Source organism: Mustela nivalis (assembly GCF_964662115.1).
Source record: "Mustela nivalis genome assembly, chromosome: 1".
In the NCBI taxonomy this organism is placed as follows: Eukaryota; Metazoa; Chordata; class Mammalia; order Carnivora; family Mustelidae; genus Mustela; species Mustela nivalis.
In genome coordinates, this window is record NC_139020.1 from 55119324 (window position 1) to 55139716 (window position 20393).

At 36.4% G+C, this 20393-nt stretch overlaps 1 protein-coding gene across 24 annotated transcripts in view; it reads left to right on the plus strand.

Annotated features, from left to right (window-relative positions):
* Positions 1-20393, plus strand: part of DZIP3 (DAZ interacting zinc finger protein 3) — a 122802-nt gene that overhangs the window by 78170 nt on the left and 24239 nt on the right. For all 24 annotated transcript variants that reach the window (XM_082697178.1, XM_082697155.1, XM_082697166.1 and 21 more), the window contains 4 exons: positions 3981-4006; positions 6680-6845; positions 8265-8360; positions 8514-8641. In XM_082697178.1, coding sequence (XP_082553304.1) covers positions 3981-4006; positions 6680-6845; positions 8265-8360; positions 8514-8641 — 416 coding nt within the window. The remainder of the gene's footprint in view (positions 1-3980; positions 4007-6679; positions 6846-8264; positions 8361-8513; positions 8642-20393) is intronic.

A 20393-nucleotide genomic window follows, 5' to 3' on the forward strand; every position in this document is an offset into this window, starting at 1 on the left:
AAAGAAAAAAAATAAAGAAAAAAGAAAAGAAAAAAAAAAGAAAAGAAAAAAAAAATTTTTTAAAAAAAGAAAACACCTGAGAAAAATGTAAAAAAGAAAAAATATATATATTAGATAGACTAGTAAAAAATCGTTAAAAAAGAAAAAGGTAACAGTTAAAAAAAAAAAAAATTTTACCCGAAGGCGAGAAGAAAAAGAAAAAGAAAAAAAAAAAAATGAAAAAGAAAAAATTAAATTAACTGCAAGACTAAAAAAAAATCACAGGAAAAAAGCCATGAGTTCCGTGCTTGGCTTTCTCCTCCTCTGGAATTCTGCTGCTCTCCTTGGTATTGAAACCGCACTCCTTGGTAGGTGAACTTGGTCTCGGCTGGATTTCTTGTTGATCTTCTGGGGGAGGGGCCTGTTGTAGTGATTCTCAAGTGTCTTTGCCCCAGGCGGAATTACACCTCCCTTACCCGGGGCCGGGGTGAGTAATCCGCTCGGGTTTGCTTTCAGGAGCTTTTGTTCCCTGAGCGCTTTCCGTAGAGTTCCGGAGGACGGGAACACAAATGGCGGCCTCCTGGTCTCCCGCCCGGAGGACCGAGAGCCCAGGGCCGCACTCCTCAGTGCGCCCTCAGAGAACAGTGCCCAGTTACTCCCGTCTGCCTGACCTCCTGCCGCGCTCCGAGCTCACCGAGCCTGCGATCGGTTCAAGGTAACACTGAGCTGTGAGCTTACTGTCGGCTCCGTCTCTGCAGCCGGCTTTCCCGTTCCAATACCCGCAAGCTCTGCGACACTCAGACACCCCCGATCCTTCTGTGACCCTGCGGGACCTGAGGCCACGCTGACCCTGCGTGGGCTTCGCCCCGGTTTAGCCTCTGGAGCGATGTCCCTCAGCGGAACAGACTTTTAAAAGTCCTGATTTTGTGCGCGGTTGCTCCGCCGCTTGCCGGGAGCCGGCCCCTCCCTCCGGGGTCTATCTTCCCGTCGCTTTGGATTCACTTCTCTGCCGGTCCTACCTTTCAGAAAGTGGTTGTTTTTCTGTTTCCAGAATTGCTGTTCTTCTTCTCTTCGATCTGCCGATGGATTTTCAGGTGTTTGCAATCTTTAGATAAGCTATCTAGCTGATCTCCGGCTAGCTGAAGCAGTCTCAGCTTGCTACTTCTCCGCCATCTTCGAGAGATCTCTTTAGGCAATTCTTGTATGACAAAACACAATCTGGTCTGTTATTTTAGTTGATATTTTTAAACTTTTGACAAACATTAATAAATCCAGGTCTAATCCTTCATAAAGCTGGCCTAATACAGGTCTAATACTAATACTAATACAGGTCTAATACTTCATAAAGCTGGCCAAGTAAATGCACAGCTGTCAGACCAAAGGTAGATAGTTTGTTTCTTCCAAAAAATTAAAATATGGTTACTCAGATTCTCAATTTTAGTTAAATGTAGAAAGTCCCACTTTAATGTCAAATTAAAATTAAACAGGGAGTAAACACAAATGGAAATAAATGGAAACACAGCTCAGAACTTCACATGCTAGTAATACTGAAAATCTTATTAAATGTCAGGGTTGTTTTTTTTTTTTTAATTTTATTTATTTATTTGACAGACAGAGATCACAAGTAGGCAGAAAATCAGGCAGAAAGAGAGAGAGGAGGAAGCAGGCTCCCCGCTGAGCAGAAAGCCTGATGCAGGGCTCGGTCCCAGAACCCTGAGATCATGACCTCAGCCGAAGGCAGAGGCTTTAACCCACTGAGCCACCCAGGCACTCCAAATGTCAGGATTTTTTTTATTGTTTATAACAACCCAAGTTTTTTTCTCCAATTTATTTTATTCGAAGAAGATGAGATACTTTGAAGATAATTTTATCAAGATAAGATTTGAACATTAAAAGAGAGATCTTATATCTTCTTTATCTAAATTTTAAAGTATATGACCTAAAAATGCTGAGATTTTTACATAGGACTGTTTTACAGAAATTGTCCTATTAATATACTTCGTTATTATAGGTACAAAGAATTTTCTAGCTACAGTGTAAGCAACCTGTTGTAAAAACCTAACTCAATCACATTCTCTAATCAGGAGTTTTCCTCATGAAAAATTCTAGCAGAAATTAGCTTGTGTTAAGCAGAAATAAGAACAAAGTCCCTATGAATGAAGATGTGTCCTCTGTTAATGATATGTTTTGATTTGTTTTGCAATATCTCTACCTAACATTGGTTGAAGTCCTACAAAGATCTGTCAGAGACTCTGGAAGAATATGATAAAAAGTAAAATTTGTATAGCAAATAGAGGGGACAGTACAGATAACTTGTAACTAGTAGATAGACTTTGTAGTCACTCTTCTTCATTTAGGAATTTCATATTCAGCCTCTAATATATTCAAATTATAAATAAGTCTTTTGGGAGTTAAGTAGGTCCTCCTTCCTATTCCCACCTCCCATCCAGGGGAATTAAGGGTTAAGGATGGAGAGGGGAAGTAAAGCAGATGGCAGAAGAATAGAAGTCTGTGGGAAAAAAAGAAACCTGGCAGGAAGTAAATCTAGCCCTTCAAATTGGGTGTACTCTCTACAGGAGAGAAGTTGCTGAGATGAATGTCGAATAGACTGATGAATGTGTTGACAAAAAGTTGTCATGGGAAGACCTAAAAAGTTCCAGAAATTAATCAGCTATACTAGCTGTTCATTATGAACAACCAGATGTCTTTCCATTCAGTTATTCAGGTACACTGGAACCAAGGTGGGAGTTGATAATTCTAAATCATAGAATCAGATTGGCACTGGACATAGATCAGACACTGAAATGCAAAAATTCTCTTAATATAAAGAAATAAAGCAAAACAGATCGTGAAATTTGTGGGGAAGACCCTGAAGTTTCTTGTAAATGAGGTAGTAGTAGAGTTAATACTCTAATTTATATAAAAGTAATTAAACTCTTAATAGAAGGGTAATATATAAAAGTAATTAATACTCTTAATTAGTATGTATTATTGATTTTACCTTTATATATTATGTTGCCTTTATAATTTTACTTTAATGAAATTAAAGTTCAGGGTTTTTTAACATTTAACATTTTTTAACATTGTGATCTTCCTAACACTTCTTTTTCTCTAAGATTTCTTAATATAACAGTCTGCTTTTACCTTATGTGTAGATTTTTCAAGAACTCTTGTAGTTAGTATAGTATTCTATAAAGGAGAATTACATATACTCTGTCCCAAGATTACCAGTAGGTGCAAACAGCTCCAGTACTTATTTCCAATATCTGAATCACTAATTTTTAAGTTGTTTCGTGACTCAGTGGTAGATTACAAAATCAACTTAGTGGGTCACAACTACCATTGTATAAAAAGATAGAATTAGTAGGAATAAAAAAAGCTTCAGAATTCATCACATAGTGTCTTAGTTCAGGCAGCTATAACAAACTGCCATGGACTAGGTGGTTTAAGGAACAAACATTTATTTATTTTTCACAGTTTTAGAGTCTGGGAAGTCCCAAGATCAAGGTACCAGAAGACTTGGTCTCTGATGAGGGCCCTCTTAGTTTGCAGATGGCTAACTTTTTGCTGTATTATTACATTGTGGAGAGAAAGAGAGCATATACAAGAGCAAGAGATCTAGCTCTGGGTCTCTTCTTATAAGGGCACTAATTCCATCATGAGGACTTCATAGCATCATCTAAACCTAATTACTTTCCAGTAGTCCTACCTCCAGTTACCATCACACTGGGGAATTAGGGTTTCAGTATATGAATTAGGGCACAGACATGCACTCCATAACACATACACTATGGGTAAAGTTTATTTGGTGGAACTTAAATTTCAGTTTTATACTTAGGTATAAAGTTCTGTATATAAGTGCATTTACATTATGATGTGAAATGTTTTATTTTGTTTGTGGTCAAAAAAGTTTGAGAAACACTGATCTAAATGTAGTTTACATCACTATGCTGTACAGACATAGTTCATATAGATTACTAATTCCTGATGCTGTTTTTCAGAATAAGGAATCAAAAGAAGAGCAAGGGTAAGTATTTATTTAATTTTTAAATTTTTCTTACTGTTTTCAAAGTCTGCTTTGCCAGTATGACACAGCCTTGCCTTGGAAAGTGTTTTAAAATAAGAAAGTACAATCCCTCATCTTATAACTTACCACTTTTTAACAGAATGATAAAAAGTTCAATTATCATTTACTTTGGGAGAATAGAATCTCTCACCCTTTTTATTCAAGGCTACTCAAGAGTCACCCAATACTAACTGCTTTTTTATTCAAAGATTAATTTGGATCCAGCATAGAAATCTTTTAAAATATAGTCTAGATTGTGGTTAGCCAAATCTAAATTTAAGTAAGATTTAAAGAACAGATCATTATTTGCCCTAATGACCTCTTTTACAGAAGAGTTTGTTTTGATTTGGTTTGTTTATTTAACGCATAGCTTGTTGTTTTTAATCCCAACTGTTAACCATGAATTTTGAACCTTTACACTGGCAACCTTTTAGTGTCTGAAGGTCGCTGTTATTATACAACTATGTGATTCATGACAGTGCATTAGAGGATGGAAGTAGGGATGACAGTAGTGAAGAGATTCATTATAACCACCAAAAAGTTTGATAATTGAAAATTGATAACTTTAGAAAATTCATGTGAGGACATAAATTATTAAGATATCTTTAAAATGGCAGCAACAACACATTTTAACTTTAAAGTCCTCACTTATAGTATCATGATATTTCCTCACTGATAATGGAGTGATCTGGTTGATAAGTAAATGGTTCATCATCCAAGATGGGTTTTCATGCTCTGTGTCAAGGCAACAAATTGAGCAAAACAATACTAGAACAATAGTTTTTTGCTTTTAGTTGTTTTCAAGTCAGCTCTAGGTGCCATAAGAATAACTTACAAAAGCAGTCATTCTGCTTATTTTACCTACAGTGTGGACCCAAACCTGAATGATTATCAAATTACCCAGGGACCTTTGTTTTCATATGAGAATTTTCAAATATTCATAAAAGTAAAGAGAATTATATACATCTACATTAATATATGTAACTGTTATCCTGATTCAGCAATGATACTGTTTTTCCACATTTGCTTCATACTTCCCTTAACATTTTCTTCTTCTTCTTTTTTTTTAATTAACATATAATGTATTATTTGCCCCAGGGGTAGAGGTCTGTGATTAGCAATTTTCTTTGTTGAAGTGTTTTCAATCCTAAATTTCACGTAATTTTACCTCTACATGGTTCAGTTTGCATCTTACTGATATGAACATTTTCCTGTATTATCACAATCCTTTTAGTAAACTTTAAAAATTTAGGAATAATCTTCTGGAGCTTTCCAAAAATACAGATTTTTCTATGTATTTACAGTTGCCAGGGTACCTGCAAAAATAATAATTTTAAAAAAGCTCTTCAGGTAATTTGAAAAATTAATTGGGAACCAGTGGTCTACACAGGCAATTGATTTCATTGAACTTTCCAAAAGTTTGAATCATTCTAGAATACCTTAGTGATACCTAATGCTATTTTATAGTGTTTTACAAGTTACTGTGCAAGAATTAGATGCCTTTGCTTTCCAGGTCTCAGTGCCTGAAGTAATAATGCATCCTAGAGTTATCTACTTTCTTTCTATTCACTAATCAAGTCATTTATGTTACAAGTAAAAGTACTATTTCTTGTTATCATTTAATGAGATTAAGAAGGAAATTTATATTTTCAACATTTTGAGGAACCTCCATGTTGTTTTCCAGAGTGATATATGTTTATAAAATAAAAAATTAATTAAAAAAAAAGAAGGAAATTTATAAATAGCAGGCCAATTTGAAAGGAGAGTAGCATGCATTTAAACTTTTAGACAGTTATAGAACTGAGCTAATTGTCATTGCATTTATAGTATTTTCATTCTTTTTTTAGTGGTTTTCTAGTTACTGAAATCCATATTACTGCAGTTTCTTTGTTGTTGTTGTTAAGTCCTATTCCCAAAGAAACCTCCATTTTTAAATCTACTTTATGTTGCTATTTGCAATCCTCTATTTAAAGGTACACTGTGGGCGCCTGGGTGGCTCAGTGGGTTAAAGCCTCTGCTTTCAGCTCAGGTCATGGTCTCAGGGTCCTGGGATCGAGCCCCGCATTGGGCTCTCTGCTCAGCAGGGAGCCTGCTTCCTCCTCTCTCTCTGCCTGCCTCTCTGCCTACTTGTGATCTCTGTCTGTCAAATAAATAAATAAAATCTTTAAAAAAATAAAAAAATAAATGTACACTGGAAGGCAGCTATGTACACTGGACCTAAACAATGAAATTAATCAAATTAACCAACCTACTTGTCAAGAATGCTGGGATGATAAAATAATACAGCAGAGGTGGAAAGGCTTGTCAGTATTTCCCAAAGTGTTGTTTCCTTAAAAGTAACTGGTGTTAACAGTTATTATTTGAAAAATGAACTCCATGTTCTCCTAATTCTTGAAGACACTGGGATGAACAGAATAGGTACCTCAATTGAGTGCTATCTCAAATATGCTTAATAAATTCATTATGAATCATCAAGAGAAATATACAATATGAGCACGTTTAAACTTTCTTTAGCCATAAACCCTTCTGATGCTGAACATTACATGAGACCAATACAATATTTGGGAAGCAATGGCTTAGAGGAAAAACACTCAATCATTATAAAAGATTACACTGATTATGTCACCACTGTAGCCCAAATATGATAGGAAAGGAAGAGCAGTTGAAGAAAGAGCAAGTAAATCTACACCCAGTTAATGGATTTATGAAAGATGATGTAAGTGATATTCAAGAGGATTCTGCAACTGAAGACAAGTTCTATAGCCTGGATGAACTGCATATTCTGGACATGATAGAGCAGGTAAGTCTGACTGAAAAAGGTACAGCTCTCCCTTCCTTCTTCCAGAAACAGTTGTTAACCTTTGTTTTTCCCATGACTCTTTGAACAACATGTCAGCCTAGTGGTCTGTGTTGTGTTTGTGAGGAGCAAATATAAACAGGAAGGACCAGGGACAGGAGTAGATAGAGGGAAAAAGAACCTTGGGAGCTGAAACTTTTCTCTTTAGCCCTCAAACCATTTCCTGGCTTTAACTATTAAACAGTGCTAAATACAAATGCGTTCCTTGTGAAAGGTTTTCAAGTACCACAAGGGAAAAAAAAACGTGGCTTAATCCCATTGACTTAATTTGTAAAACTAAGGTGCTTTCATTTTTAAAAAATTAAACTGGTTGTAGACATGATATGTCTACAGAAATATTAATGTACAACAGTGGTTTATTTTGTTTTGTTTTGTTTTTCCCCCCTTTGGTTCCTTTCCTAGTAGTAGTCACTGTTGGGAATGATGTACATAGGTATATAAGTACTCATGAAAGTGATTAAATCAGACAAAGCACATGACTTAAAAAATCACTTCATTTAAATGAGAATTCTATACTAAGGTAATTTAATGATCACTTTATGATAAGGTAATTTAATGATAACCTGTTCCATAATATGTAGGAATATTGATTGTCTAAGGGTACATTTAGTAAAAATGATTCCCTGGCTGATAATTGCCATATCTCATTTCGCCTTTCCAATTATAATAATAGGATACATATATTTCAACTGAAATGACATGTTCTTAGCTTTGGATGTCAGACTAAAGTTTAAATATAGGATCTTTGGTTTTCATTCAATAGCTATGAGGGCTCCAAAATACAAGTATGACACACATTTTGGAAAATGTTTATACCCTCATTTATTCAAAAAATATTTAGCACTTTATGTCAAGAACTCTGTTAAGACATGGTCCCTGTGATCGTAGTATTTACAATCCAGTGGAGAAGTTGAATATTAAGCTAAGGTGGTACTGAGTAATAATTAAGTGTTTGGGCACTTATGGCTGTCTGAGTTAGAATTCAGGCTTCTCCACTTTTCTTTGTAACCTTGGGTAACTTACTTAACTCAGTTTTATCATCTCTAAAATGGGAATAATAAGTGCCTACCTTGAACAGATTTTAGAACAACAAAGGCATTACCAAAAAAAGCTTAAAAATATGGTAACCATGCAGGTAATGTTATCTAGTGGTAGTAGCAATAGACCAGTAACTGTGGAATTATTTAGTGAATGCTGTAATTAGGGAGAGGTAGGTTTATCTGCACTAATCAGAGAAGTGATGTTTGCATAGAAACATAAAGCATGAATAGGAGTTAGATGGCAACTTTAAATCCCCTTTAACTAAAGAATTAGTGGTTTTTTAGAGGAAAATAAGGTATTCATATTCCATTTGCTCATTAGGGCTCAACCAGCAAAGTGACTGCAGAATATGGAGAAACAGAGAAGGAAAAGCTTGCTCGGCAGAGGCAACTTTATAAATTGCACTATCAATGTGAAGTAAGTACTTTTGCCATTCTATCTGAAGCCAGTCAGAAGTAGTTGAAATGTTCAATTTAATGGTAGTTTTTTTGAAGGTCCTGTTTTTTTTTTTCTTTTAATATGTGGTGACTTGAACAGAATTAACTATGAAGTAACATTTTCATTGATCAGGATTTCAAAAGACAGTTGAAAACAGTGACTTTTCGGTGGCAAGAAAACCAAATGCAGATTAAGAAGAAAGACAAAATCATTGCATCTCTGAACCAACAAGTGGCTTTTGGAATCAATAAAGTTTCCAAGTAAGTGCAAATCTGTTGATAACAGGAAATTCTGGATTTGCTCCATAATGAACACGATCTTTAAAAGATAATCCCTGTGTAGCCACTAGGTGGCAGTATAACCACACATTAAGAACTGCCAACTATAGGCCTGTACTTGGTTAAAAATTTGCCTTGGCAGATGGACTGAGAAATAAGCAAGTGCTCACTCTGTATATCAAGCTTTACATGTATTGGCTGAACAAGTGTGATTATAATAGAATTACATGAGAAATATAATTAACTTTCAGGTCATGATTCTAAATTATAAAAATATGACCAATGATTTGGTGTTTCTTTATAGCATGTGAGGAATATGTTTCTCAAAGACACCCATGAAATCATTTGAATGCTTTTTTATGTTGGTCTCTCAGAGTTTCTGTGTTCCAAGACCAAGAGATTAAAAATGAATCAAATTCCTGAAGACTCTTCCCTTCCAACATTCCCTTAATATTCTTAAGTAGTAAATGCCCAAGACTAAAAATTCTGACTTAATAGGGGAAAATGAGTGTCTCATTTTATTCTTTTTGTACTAACCACTGTCTCCAATCATATCAGTTGAGATACTAACATGATTTGTAACATATTGTTTTTTATTTTTTTATTTTTATTTTTTTAAAGATTTTACTTATTTATTTGACAGAGAGAGATCACAAGTAGGCAGAGAGGCAGGCAGAGAGAGAGGGTGGGAAGCAGGCTCGCTGCCAAGCAGGGAGCTTGATGTGGGGCTCAAACCCAGGACCCTGAGATCATGACCTGAGCCGAAGGTGGAGGCTTAACCCTTTGAGCCACCCAAGTGCCCCTGTAACATATTATTTTAATAAATAGTAATAAATAGCTACAGGATACCAGTTGTCCATGAAGTCTAATTTGAAATCCATGAGTTCTTAGACTGCTAATAGGGAGAATAGACAAGTTCTAGAGAGTATCTTAGAGTAAGGAGTCCATCATATTAATTATGAAATTGGAGAAATATTTGGCAGAGACTTAGGTCTTAAATTTTCTTCCATATATGATGTCCTCCAACCTTGAAGAAATTTTGGGGGAAAACTGGATGCTGTAGTGCTGACAACATAATCTCAGTTAAAAACACTTTGGCTTATCCCGTGGAGTCAGAGAGATCCCTCAAGTTCAAGGAGGTAAGGACCTAAGATGGTTTTGGCAAATTTAAGCTGACTATAGTCACTTAAGAATCCACACTTTGGGGTTCAAAACATTGTCTTTTAGCTTGGATGGCAATGACCAATCCAAGTGTATGTTATATAACATCAGTGATCAGAAAAGTAATGTCATCCATGCAGATGAGCTGCTGCTTCTCTCCTTTACCATCTGAGGATATCCTTCCTCGACTCTGATAGCTGACCCAGGCGCCCTTTTTATGCTTGAGACTACAAACAGACTATTTTAGGGGATGCATATGTCTTCATACAAGGAGCATTCACCAGACATTTATCAGGGGCTCATTATGTGAGAAGAATTATGTAAGGCACATGTAGAAGATACCAAAACATGTCACGTTGTGAGCTAATGGAGAATACAGATAAATTTGTTAAAACTACTTAAAACAGAGGAACTTCTAGTTCTAGCAAGAAATAGTATTCTTCCTTGCAAATACTCCTGCTTAAAATTAAAACACCTTGAATATAACAGAACAAACAAGCAGAGAAGGACTTTAAATGGTAGATGGAAACAAACTGTCTAGAGACCTTGGTACATGAGGAATGATTGAACAGTGACTTTTTGTTATTGTCTCCCGTATATCATAGACGGGTACCGAAGAAATCACCAACCTGGAACAGCCAACTGGTAGGGATAAACCTTTGAGAAAAGCTTATTATTGTCTCTATCCAAAGGATCAGGAAAAGGGAGATGTAACAACAGAAAGCCTTTTTGGCAGTATTCACCTATTCTATTCAAGCACCAATGGTTCCATACTACTTAATGTGTTCCAACAATGGCAGATAGCAGAAACCAGGTCTCCTTGCTGGGGCAGTATTAGCAGTACTGAGATCCAGCTTGTCTTTTATTCCCCACCAGACAAAAGCAGGTAGTGTTCCGGCTACCAGGATAGTATAGGTGTGATCCAGTAGCAAGCTAAGCCTCTACCTCTGCCCAGCATCAGAGAGACTTAGGGTAATCTGAGGTGGGACTGGTCAATACTAGGTTTCACCTCTACCTCCTCATGGGGAGCTGAGTTCCTACCCCTGGGGCTGGTTGGCACTATGTTTTCTCCCCTCTTTCCAGCTGATGCCAGAGAGGCCCAACATGGATCTCCTGCTCTCCACCCTGTAGCAACAAAGCAGTGTGAGTCAGCCCTCTGCTTTCTGCTTCCCTGGTATTAGTAGAGCCCAACAGGAAGCTGATCTTATACAGAGGCAAAAAGCAGAGTGAGTTGGTGCACCACTTTCTTGGGAAGTGTCAGTGGGACCCAAGAGAGACTGACTGAACTTCTACACCATTCATCTGCCTTGAGGCAGAATGTCAGTGTCCAGTTTTGGTGGGATGTTGTTAGCAGGGCTGAGTGGGAAGCTAAACATATACACCCACTCAGCCCTCACACTACACAGAGGGGTCTTCCTGCTAAAAGAAAAAAAAAAAAATTAAATCCAGAGTCTCATAATATCCAAAATACCTAGGTATACAAAGAACTAGGACAGTCACAACATGAAAGAGAAAAGACAGTTAACAAAAGACAACTTTAAAATGATTCAGATTTGAGAATTGTCTGACAAAGATTTTAAAGCAACCACCATAACAGTGCTTCAGCAAGAAAATTGAATTATCTTTAAACAAATGAGAACCTAGGAAATCTTAGCAAAAAAAGTGTTATAATAAAGGATGGAAATTCTTTTTTTCATTTTTAAATTTTTATTCTTTTATAAACATATAATGTATTATTAGCCCCAGGGGTACAGGTCTGTGAATCTCCAGGTTTACACACTTCACAGCACTCACCATAGTACATACCCTCCACAATATCCATAATAACCTCACCACCCTCTCCCTACTCCCCTCCCCCTGGCCACCCTTAGCTTGTTTTGTGAGCTTAAGAGTCTCTTATGGTTTGTCTCCCTCCCGATCCAGTCTTGTTTCATTTATTCTTTTCCTACCCCCCAAACCCCCCACATTGCATCTCCACTTCCTCATATCAGGGAGATCATATGATAGTTGTCTTTCTCCGATTGACTTATTTCAATAAGCATAATACCCTCTAGTTCCATCCACGTCATTGCAAATGGCAAGATATCATTTCTTTTGATGGCTACATAGTATTCCATTGTATATGTATACCAAATCTTCTTTATCCATTCATCTGTTGATGGACATCTAGGTTCTTTCCATAGTTTGGCTGTTGTGGACATTGCTGCTATAAACATTTGGGTGCACATGCCCCTTCGGATCACTATGTTTGTATCTTTAGGGTAAATACTCAGTAGTGCAGTTGCTGGGTTGTAAGGTAACTCTATTTTCAACTTTTTGAAGAACTTCCATGCTGTTTTCCAGAGTGGTTATACAGCTTACATTCCAACAAACAATGTAGGAGGGTTCCCCTTTCTCTGCATCCTCACCAGCATCTGTCATTTCCTGACTTGTTAATTTTAGCCTTTCTGACTGGTGTGAGGTGGTATCTCATTGTGGTTTTGATTTGTATTTCCCTGATGCCCAGTGATATGGAGCACTTTTTCATGTTTCTTTTGGCCATCTGGATGACTTCTTTGCAGAAATGTCTGTTCATGTCCTCTTCCCATTTCTTGCTTGGATTATTTGTTCTTTGGGTGTTGAGTTTGATATGTTCTTTATAGATTTTGGATACTAGCCCTTTATCTGATACATCATTTGCAAATATCTTCTCCCATTCTGTCAGTTGTCTTTTGGTTTTGTTGACTGTTTCCTTTGCTCTACAAAAGCTTTTGATCTTGGTGAAGTCCCAATAGTTCACTTTTGCCCTTGCTTCCCTTGCCTTTGGCGATGTTTCTAGGAAGAAGTTACTATAGCTGAGGTCGAAGAGGTTGCTGCCTGTATTCTCCTCAAGGATTTTGATGGATTCCTTTCTCACATTCCTTTCTCTTCATCAGTTTGAGTCTATTTTCATGTGTGGTGTAAGGAAATGGTCCAATTTCATTTTTCTGCATGTCACTGTCCTATTTTCCCAAAACCATTTGTTGAAGAGGCTGTCTTTTTTCCATTGAACATTCTTTCCTGCTTTGTCAAAGATGAGTTGACCATAGAGTTAAGGGTCTATTTCTGGGCTCTGTATTCTGTTCCATTGATCTATATGTCTGTTTTTGTGCCAGTACCATACTGTCTTGATGATGACAGCTTTGTAATAGAGCTTGAAGTCTGGAATTGCGATGCCACCAACTTTGGCTTTCTTTTTCAATATTCCTTTGGCTATTCGAGGTCTTTTTTGGTTTCATATAAATTTTAGGATTATTTGTTCCATTTCTTTGAAAAAAATGGATGGGATTTTGACAGGGATTGCATTAAATGTGTAGATTGCTCTAGGTAGCATAGACATTTTCACAATATTTGTTCTTCCAATCCATGAGCATGGAACATTTTTCCATTTCTTTGTGTCTTCCTCAATTTCTTTCATGAGTGCTATATAGTTTTCTGAGTATAGATTCTTAACCTCTTTGGTTAGGTTTATTCCTAGGTATCTTATGGTTTTGGGTGCAATTGTAAATGGGATTGACTCCTTAATTTCTCTTTCTTCTGACTTGTTGTTAGTGTAAAGAAATGGAACTGATTTCTGTGCATTGATTTTATATCCTGACACTTTACTGAATTCCTCTACAAGTTCTAGCAGATTTGGAGTGGAGTCTTTTGGGTGTTCCACATATAGTATCATATCATCTGCGAAGAGTGATAGTTTGACTACTTCTTTGCCAATTTGGATGCCTTTAATTTCTTTTTGTTATCTGATTGCTGAGGCTAGGACTTCTAGTACTATGTTGAATAGCAGTAGTGCTAATGGACAAAGGAAGGAAATTCTAACACTAAAAAATACAATAACTGAAAATTTTGCTGGATATAATTACTAATAAGTTAAAGTTGACAGAGGATTAAACCAGTGAACTTGAAGACAGATCAAAAGACATTACCTAATCTGAAGAGCAGAGAGGAGATAAACCAGGGAAAAGATTATTTAAAAAAAAAAAAAAAACAAAACAAAACAGAGTCTCAGTGACCTGTGGGACAATAAAAGAGTTAAAGTTCTTACCAGAATCTCAGGAGGAGAGAAGAGAGATGGGGGAGGGGGTGGTAATTAAAAGAAATGAAGTAAAATACATAAATTTTCAAATTCAAGAAGTTGAGTGAATCCCAAATAGTATAAACCCAAAGAAGTCCATGCTAAGTCACATAATTAAACAGAAAACTAAAGACAAAAAATCTTGAAAGAACCAGAGAACACATGTGGGAACACTAATTCAAATGACATCAAATTTCTCATCTGGAGGCCAGAAGGAAGTAGCACATTATTTAAGTACTGGAAGAAAAAAACCTAACAGAAAACAAGAATCTTGAATATTATATCCAGCAAAAGTATCCTTTAGGAAGATGGAAAATAAAGACAAGTCTCAGGAGAACTATAAGAATCTGTTGCTACTAAAGGTACCATTAAATAGTGGCTAAAAGGAAGGTCTGTAACCATAAAGGAAATGATAATAGAAGCTTGGAGTTTCAGGAAGAACATCAGAATGAGTAAAGAGGGGGGTAAACAGTAAGAGTCCATCCTATTTCTCATTAATTTCTTAAATCATACTTGATGCTTGAATCAAAAATTATAATACCGGGTGCCTGGGTGGCTCAGTGGGTTAAGCCACTGCCTTTGGCTCGGGTCATGATCTCAGGGTCTTTGGACTAAGTCCCGAGTCGGGCTCTCTGCTCAGCAGGGAGCCGGCTTTCTCCTCTCCCTCTGCCTGCCTCTCTGTGTACTTGTGATCTCCATCTGTCTGATAAATAAATAAAATCTTTTAAAAAATAAAAAGCAGGAATGGCTATATAAAATGGACTTAAGAGCAAAAAACTGCTGGAGATGAAGAAGGACATTACACAATGATGACAGGACCAATTCACCAGGAAGACATAGCAACCTAAAGGTGTATGTACCCAACAATAGAGCCTCAATATATGTGAAGCAAACTTGATAGAACTATAAGGAGAAATTGAAAAACCTGCAGTTATAAATGGTGATTTCAACCCATATTCTCAGTAATTTATAGAACTACTAGATAGAAAGATACAGAATTTCTATAGCAGCAGATATAGAAATTCTGTATTAACAAAGATGTAGAATTTCTACAACCCCATCAACCAACAGGATTTAATCAATATTTATAAGAAACGTCACCAAACAACAGCAGAATACATTTGCTTTCAAGTGGCCATAGGAAGTATACCATGATAGAACATATCCTGGCCCATAAAACAAAACAAAAAATTTAAAAGCATTGAAATCATACAAAACATATACTCAGAACAAAATGGAGTCAAACAAGAAATCAATACCAGAAAGATAACAAGAAAATCTCCAAGCACTTGGAAACTACACAGCACACGTCTAATTAATCCATGGGTCCAAAAACATTTAAAGGGAAATAAAAATGTGTTGAACTGAATTAACATTAAAATACAATATATCGGAATTTGTGGGACACCAGCTAAAGTAGTTCTTTGAAGTTTTATTGCACTAACTGTACACATTTGTAAGAGTTAAAAAAAATCTCAAATCTAATCTAAGCTCCTTCCTCAAGAATCCAGAGGAAAAAAAAGCAAAATAACTGAAAACAAGCAGATGGAATTAATCAAGATTAGAAGTAATAAAATTACAAACAGAAAAACAATAAAGAAAATTCTTGAAACAAGGAGCTGTTTCTTTGGAAATATCAATAAAATTGACAGACCTCTAGCAAAACAAACAAAAAGGAGATACATATACCACCATCAGGAATGAAAGAGTGATAATACTGCAGACCTTGCAGACAGAGAATTATGTTGAGTGAAAAAAGTCAGTCCCCAAAGCTTATATACTGTATGATTTCATTCCTATAACATTCTTGAAATGACAAAGGTTCAAAAATTTTAACATGACAAAATCATAAAAATGGAAAACAGTTTAGTGATTCAAGGTTAGGAGGATGAAATGGGAATGGGAGCAAAATGAAATATTGTGATAAAACTCTTCAGTGTCTTGACTGTATCATTATCAACATCCTGGTTATTATACTATAGTTCTGTAAGACGTTAACATTGAGGGAATATGAGTAAAGAGTACATGGGATCTCTCTGTATTATTTCTTACACCTGCATATTAATCTATGAATTCGATATCTCAAAAGTTTAATGTGGTTTTTTTTTTTTTTAAGTACAGTTAACCCTTCAACAAGGGTTTGAACTATGGGTCTGCTTATATGCAGATTTTTTTGATAAATACAGTACAGTACTATAAATGTATTTTTCTCTTCTTTATGGTTTTCATAGTAATATTTTATTTCAGTTCGAGGAGGTAAGAATATAGTATGTAATACATATAACATACAAAACATGTATTAATTGGCTATATTATCAGCAAGGCTTCTGGTAAACAGTAAGCTATTAGTAGTTAAGCTTTTGGGGAGTCAAAAGTTATATACAGATTTTCACCTGCATTTGCTGGAGGTAGGCGTCAGTGTCCTTAACCCCTATAATTGTTCAAGGCCAACTGTACAATAAATAACTGTCAAACAGCACCTAATAGGGATTTTGTAGGGTAAAAAGAGTACTTGTGATTGTTGTGGTAAGGAAGAACATCATTGAAGACAGTATTGAACCTCAGCTATATAGGATGAGATTGGAGAAAACACAGAGCATCTAGGCTGAGAGGGCACTGTATGTGTTCTCATATAGCTTTTAAGCCTTTGTTCAATTCATTTGAACATGTCTCAAGAGTATATGATAAAAATGTAAATATTTTTAAATTATAAAATGCTGATTTTTTTTATTTGGGTTTTATTAGGAAGCAAAAAATCTTTTTTTCTTTGCCCTAGTTCAATGTCAGTCCTATAGTAATGTTTGGTAAATGTTCGCTGTTGATAATTGAAGAATTAACAAAGAAGATTTTTATAATAGCAACATATTTTGAACAAATAACAATTAGCACTTAATAAATCTAAAGTAATTACTGTCAGTAAAATCCACATAATAAACTTGATAGCCAGCCCGAGTAAACTTGAGAACTGTAGATCTTTCAGAAAAGAATGTCTAATCCTACCCTCATGTTATTCAAAAGAAAAATAGGACTAAGAAGTTATGACTGCCTGAACAAATATAGCTGTTTCCTGTCCAAGCTGGATGATAGGAACAATGCCTACCTTATCCTCTATTATTTAAGAATCCAGGTCTTCTGAATTCCCCACTGCCTCTGTCAGCTCTTCATTGCCCACTCTTAAACTGCAGCTAGGTAAAATATTCAAATAATGGAAGCATTCAAAGGAAAACAGAATGTCAATTTAAAAAATCTTACTACCTCCTTTTTTTTTTATAATTTTTTTATTTTTTATAAACATATATTTTTATCCCCAGGGGTACAGGTCTGTGAATCACCAGGTTTACACACTTCACAGCACTCACCAAAGCACATACCCTCCCCAATGTCCATAATCCCACCCCCTTCTCCCAAACCCCCTCCCCCCAGCAACCCTCAGTTTGTTTTGTGAGACCTCCTTTTTGAATCTCTCTGCATATTCCTGCATACCATAGTAACAAAGCTTATCTTTCTTCTTCTTTACTTGAGAACATGATCTCTTTTGTGGAGAAACAGATGTGGTTTCTTTTCATTGCATTTTCAGTTCAATAAACATTGATTGTAAGTCTCAATAGCTTCTAAGAAGCTTGGAGTAAAGGTTGAGTAGGTGATCTCTGAAATCTGATAGTAAGCAATCTAGCCACATTTAAAGTCATTGTTCTAAGGTTACCATTCCAAATTCCTGTTGACCCAAATACCTGTGTATCCCAAGTGTCTGAACATATCAAAACTTAAAGAGTAATGTGCTTTTCCTGTGAACTTCTTCATATTATAGCAAATTAATGTCAGTATAAAAACTTGGTTCTGAGGAGATATATAGCAGCACAAGGAAGGAACATCAGACATGATTTGTGAACATGTATCAATCAAAAAATATTACTTTGCATTCTCTCAGTAGATTTTTTTGCATACTAATTTTTTTTGTTTGTTTGTTTGTTTGTTTGTTTTTTTTTTCAGTTTTTGACTTTTTATTTTTTATAAACATATATTTTTATCCCCAGGGGTACAGGTCTGTGAATCACCAGGTTTACACACTTCACAGCACTCACCAAAGCACATACCCTCCCCAATGTCCATAATCCCACCCCCTTCTCCCAAACCCCCTCCCCCCAGCAACCCTCAGTTTGTTTTGTGAGATTAAGAGTCACTTATGGTTTGTCTCCCTCCCAATCCCATCTTGTTTCATTTATTCTTCTCCTACCCACTTAAGCCTCCATGTTGCATCACCACTTCCTCATATCAGGGAGATCATATGATAGTTGTCTTTCTCTGCTTGACTTATTTCGCTAAGCATGATACGCTCTAGTTCCATCCACGTTGTCGCAAATGGCAAGATTTCATTTCTTTTGATGGCTGCATAGTATTCCATTGTGTATATATACCACATCTTCTTGATCCATTCATCTGTGGATGGACATCTAGGTTCTTTCCATAGTTTGGCTATTGTGGACATTGCTGCTATAAACATTCGGGTGCATGTGCCCCTTTGGATCACTACATTTGTATCTTTAGGGTAAATACCCAATAGTGCAATTGCTGGGTCATAGGGCAGTTCTATTTTCAACATTCTGAGGAACCTCCATGCTGTTTTCCAGAGTGGCTGCACCAGCTTGCATTCCCACCAACAGTGTAGGAGGGTTCCCCTTTCTCCACATCCTCGCCAGCATCTGTCATTTCCTGACTTGTTGATTTTAGCCATTCTGACTGGTGTGAGGTGATATCGCATTGTGGTTTTGATTTGTATTTCCCTGATGCCGAGTGATATGGAGCACTTTTTCATGTGTCTGTTGGCCATCTGGATGTCTTCTTTGCAGAAATGTCTGTTCATATCCTCTGCCCATTTCTTGATTGGATTATTTGTTCTTTGGGTGTTGAGTTTGCTAAGTTCTTTATAGATTCTGGACACTAGTCCTTTATCTGATATGTCGTTTGCAAATATCTTCTCCCATTCTGTCAGTTGTCTTTTGATTTTGTTAACTGTTTCCTTTGCTGTGCAAAAGCTTTTGATCTTGATGAAATCCCAATAGTTCATTTTTGCCCTTGCTTCCCTTGCCTTTTGCGTTGTTCCTAAGAAGATGTTGCTGCGGCAGAGGTCGAAGAGGTTGCTGCCTGTGTTCTCCTCAAGGATTTTGATGGATTCCTTTCGCACATTGAGGTCCTTCATCCATTTTGAGTCTATTTTTGTGTGTGGTGTAAGGAAATGGTCCAATTTCATTTTTCTACATGTGGCTGTCCAATTTTCCCAGCACCATTTATTGAAGAGGCTGTCTTTTTTCCATTGGACATTCTTTCCTGCTTTGTCGAAGATGAGTTGACCATAGATTTGAGGGTCTATTTCTGGGCTCTCTATTCTGTTCCATTGATCTATGTGTCTGTTTTTGTGCCAGTACCATGCTGTCTTGATGATGACAGCTTTGTAATAGAGCTTGAAGTCCGGAATTGTGATGCCACCAACGTTGGCTTTCTTTTTCAATATCCCTTTGGCTATTCGAGGTCTTTTCTGGTTCCATATAAATTTTACATTATTTGTTCCATTTCTTTGAAAAAGATGGATGGTACTTTGATAGGAATTGCATTAAATGTGTAGATTGCTTTAGGTAGCATAGACATTTTCACAATATTTATTCTTCCAATCCAGGAGCATGGAACATTTTTCCATTTCTTTGTGTCTTCCTCAATTTCTTTCATGAGTACTTTATAGTTTTCTGAGTATAGATTCTGTGTCTCTTTGGTTAGGTTTATTCCTAGGTATCTTATGGTTTTGGATGCAATTGTAAATGGGATTGACTCCTTAATATCTCTTTCTTCTGTCTTGCTGTTGGTGTAGAGAAATGCAACTGATTTCTGTGCATTGATTTTATACCCTGACACTTTACTGAATTCCTGTATAAGTTCTAGCAGTTTTGGAGTGGAGTCTTTTGGGTTTTCCACATATAGTATCATATCATCTGCGAAGAGTGATAATTTGACTTCTTCTTTGCCAATTTGGATGCCTTTAATTTCCTTTTGTTGTCTGATTGCTGAGGCTAGGACCTCTAGTACTATGTTGAATAGCAGTGGTGATAATGGACATCCCTGCCGTGTTCCTGACCTTAGTGGAAAAGCTTTCAGTTTTTCTCCATTGAGAATGATATTTGTGGTGGGTTTTTCATAGATGGCTTTGATGATATTGAGGTATGTGCCCTCTATCCCTACACTTTGAAGAGTTTTGATCAGGAAGGGATGCTGTACTTTGTCAAATGCTTTTTCAGCATCTATTGAAAGTATCATATGGTTCTTGTTCTTTCTTTTATTGAAGCAGGAGTGGCAATCCTTATATCAGATCAATTAGATTTTAAGCCAAAGACTATAATAAGAGATGAGGAAGGACACTATATCATACTCAAAGGGTCTGTCCAACAAGAAGATTTAACAATTTTAAATATCTATGCCCCCAACGTGGGAGCA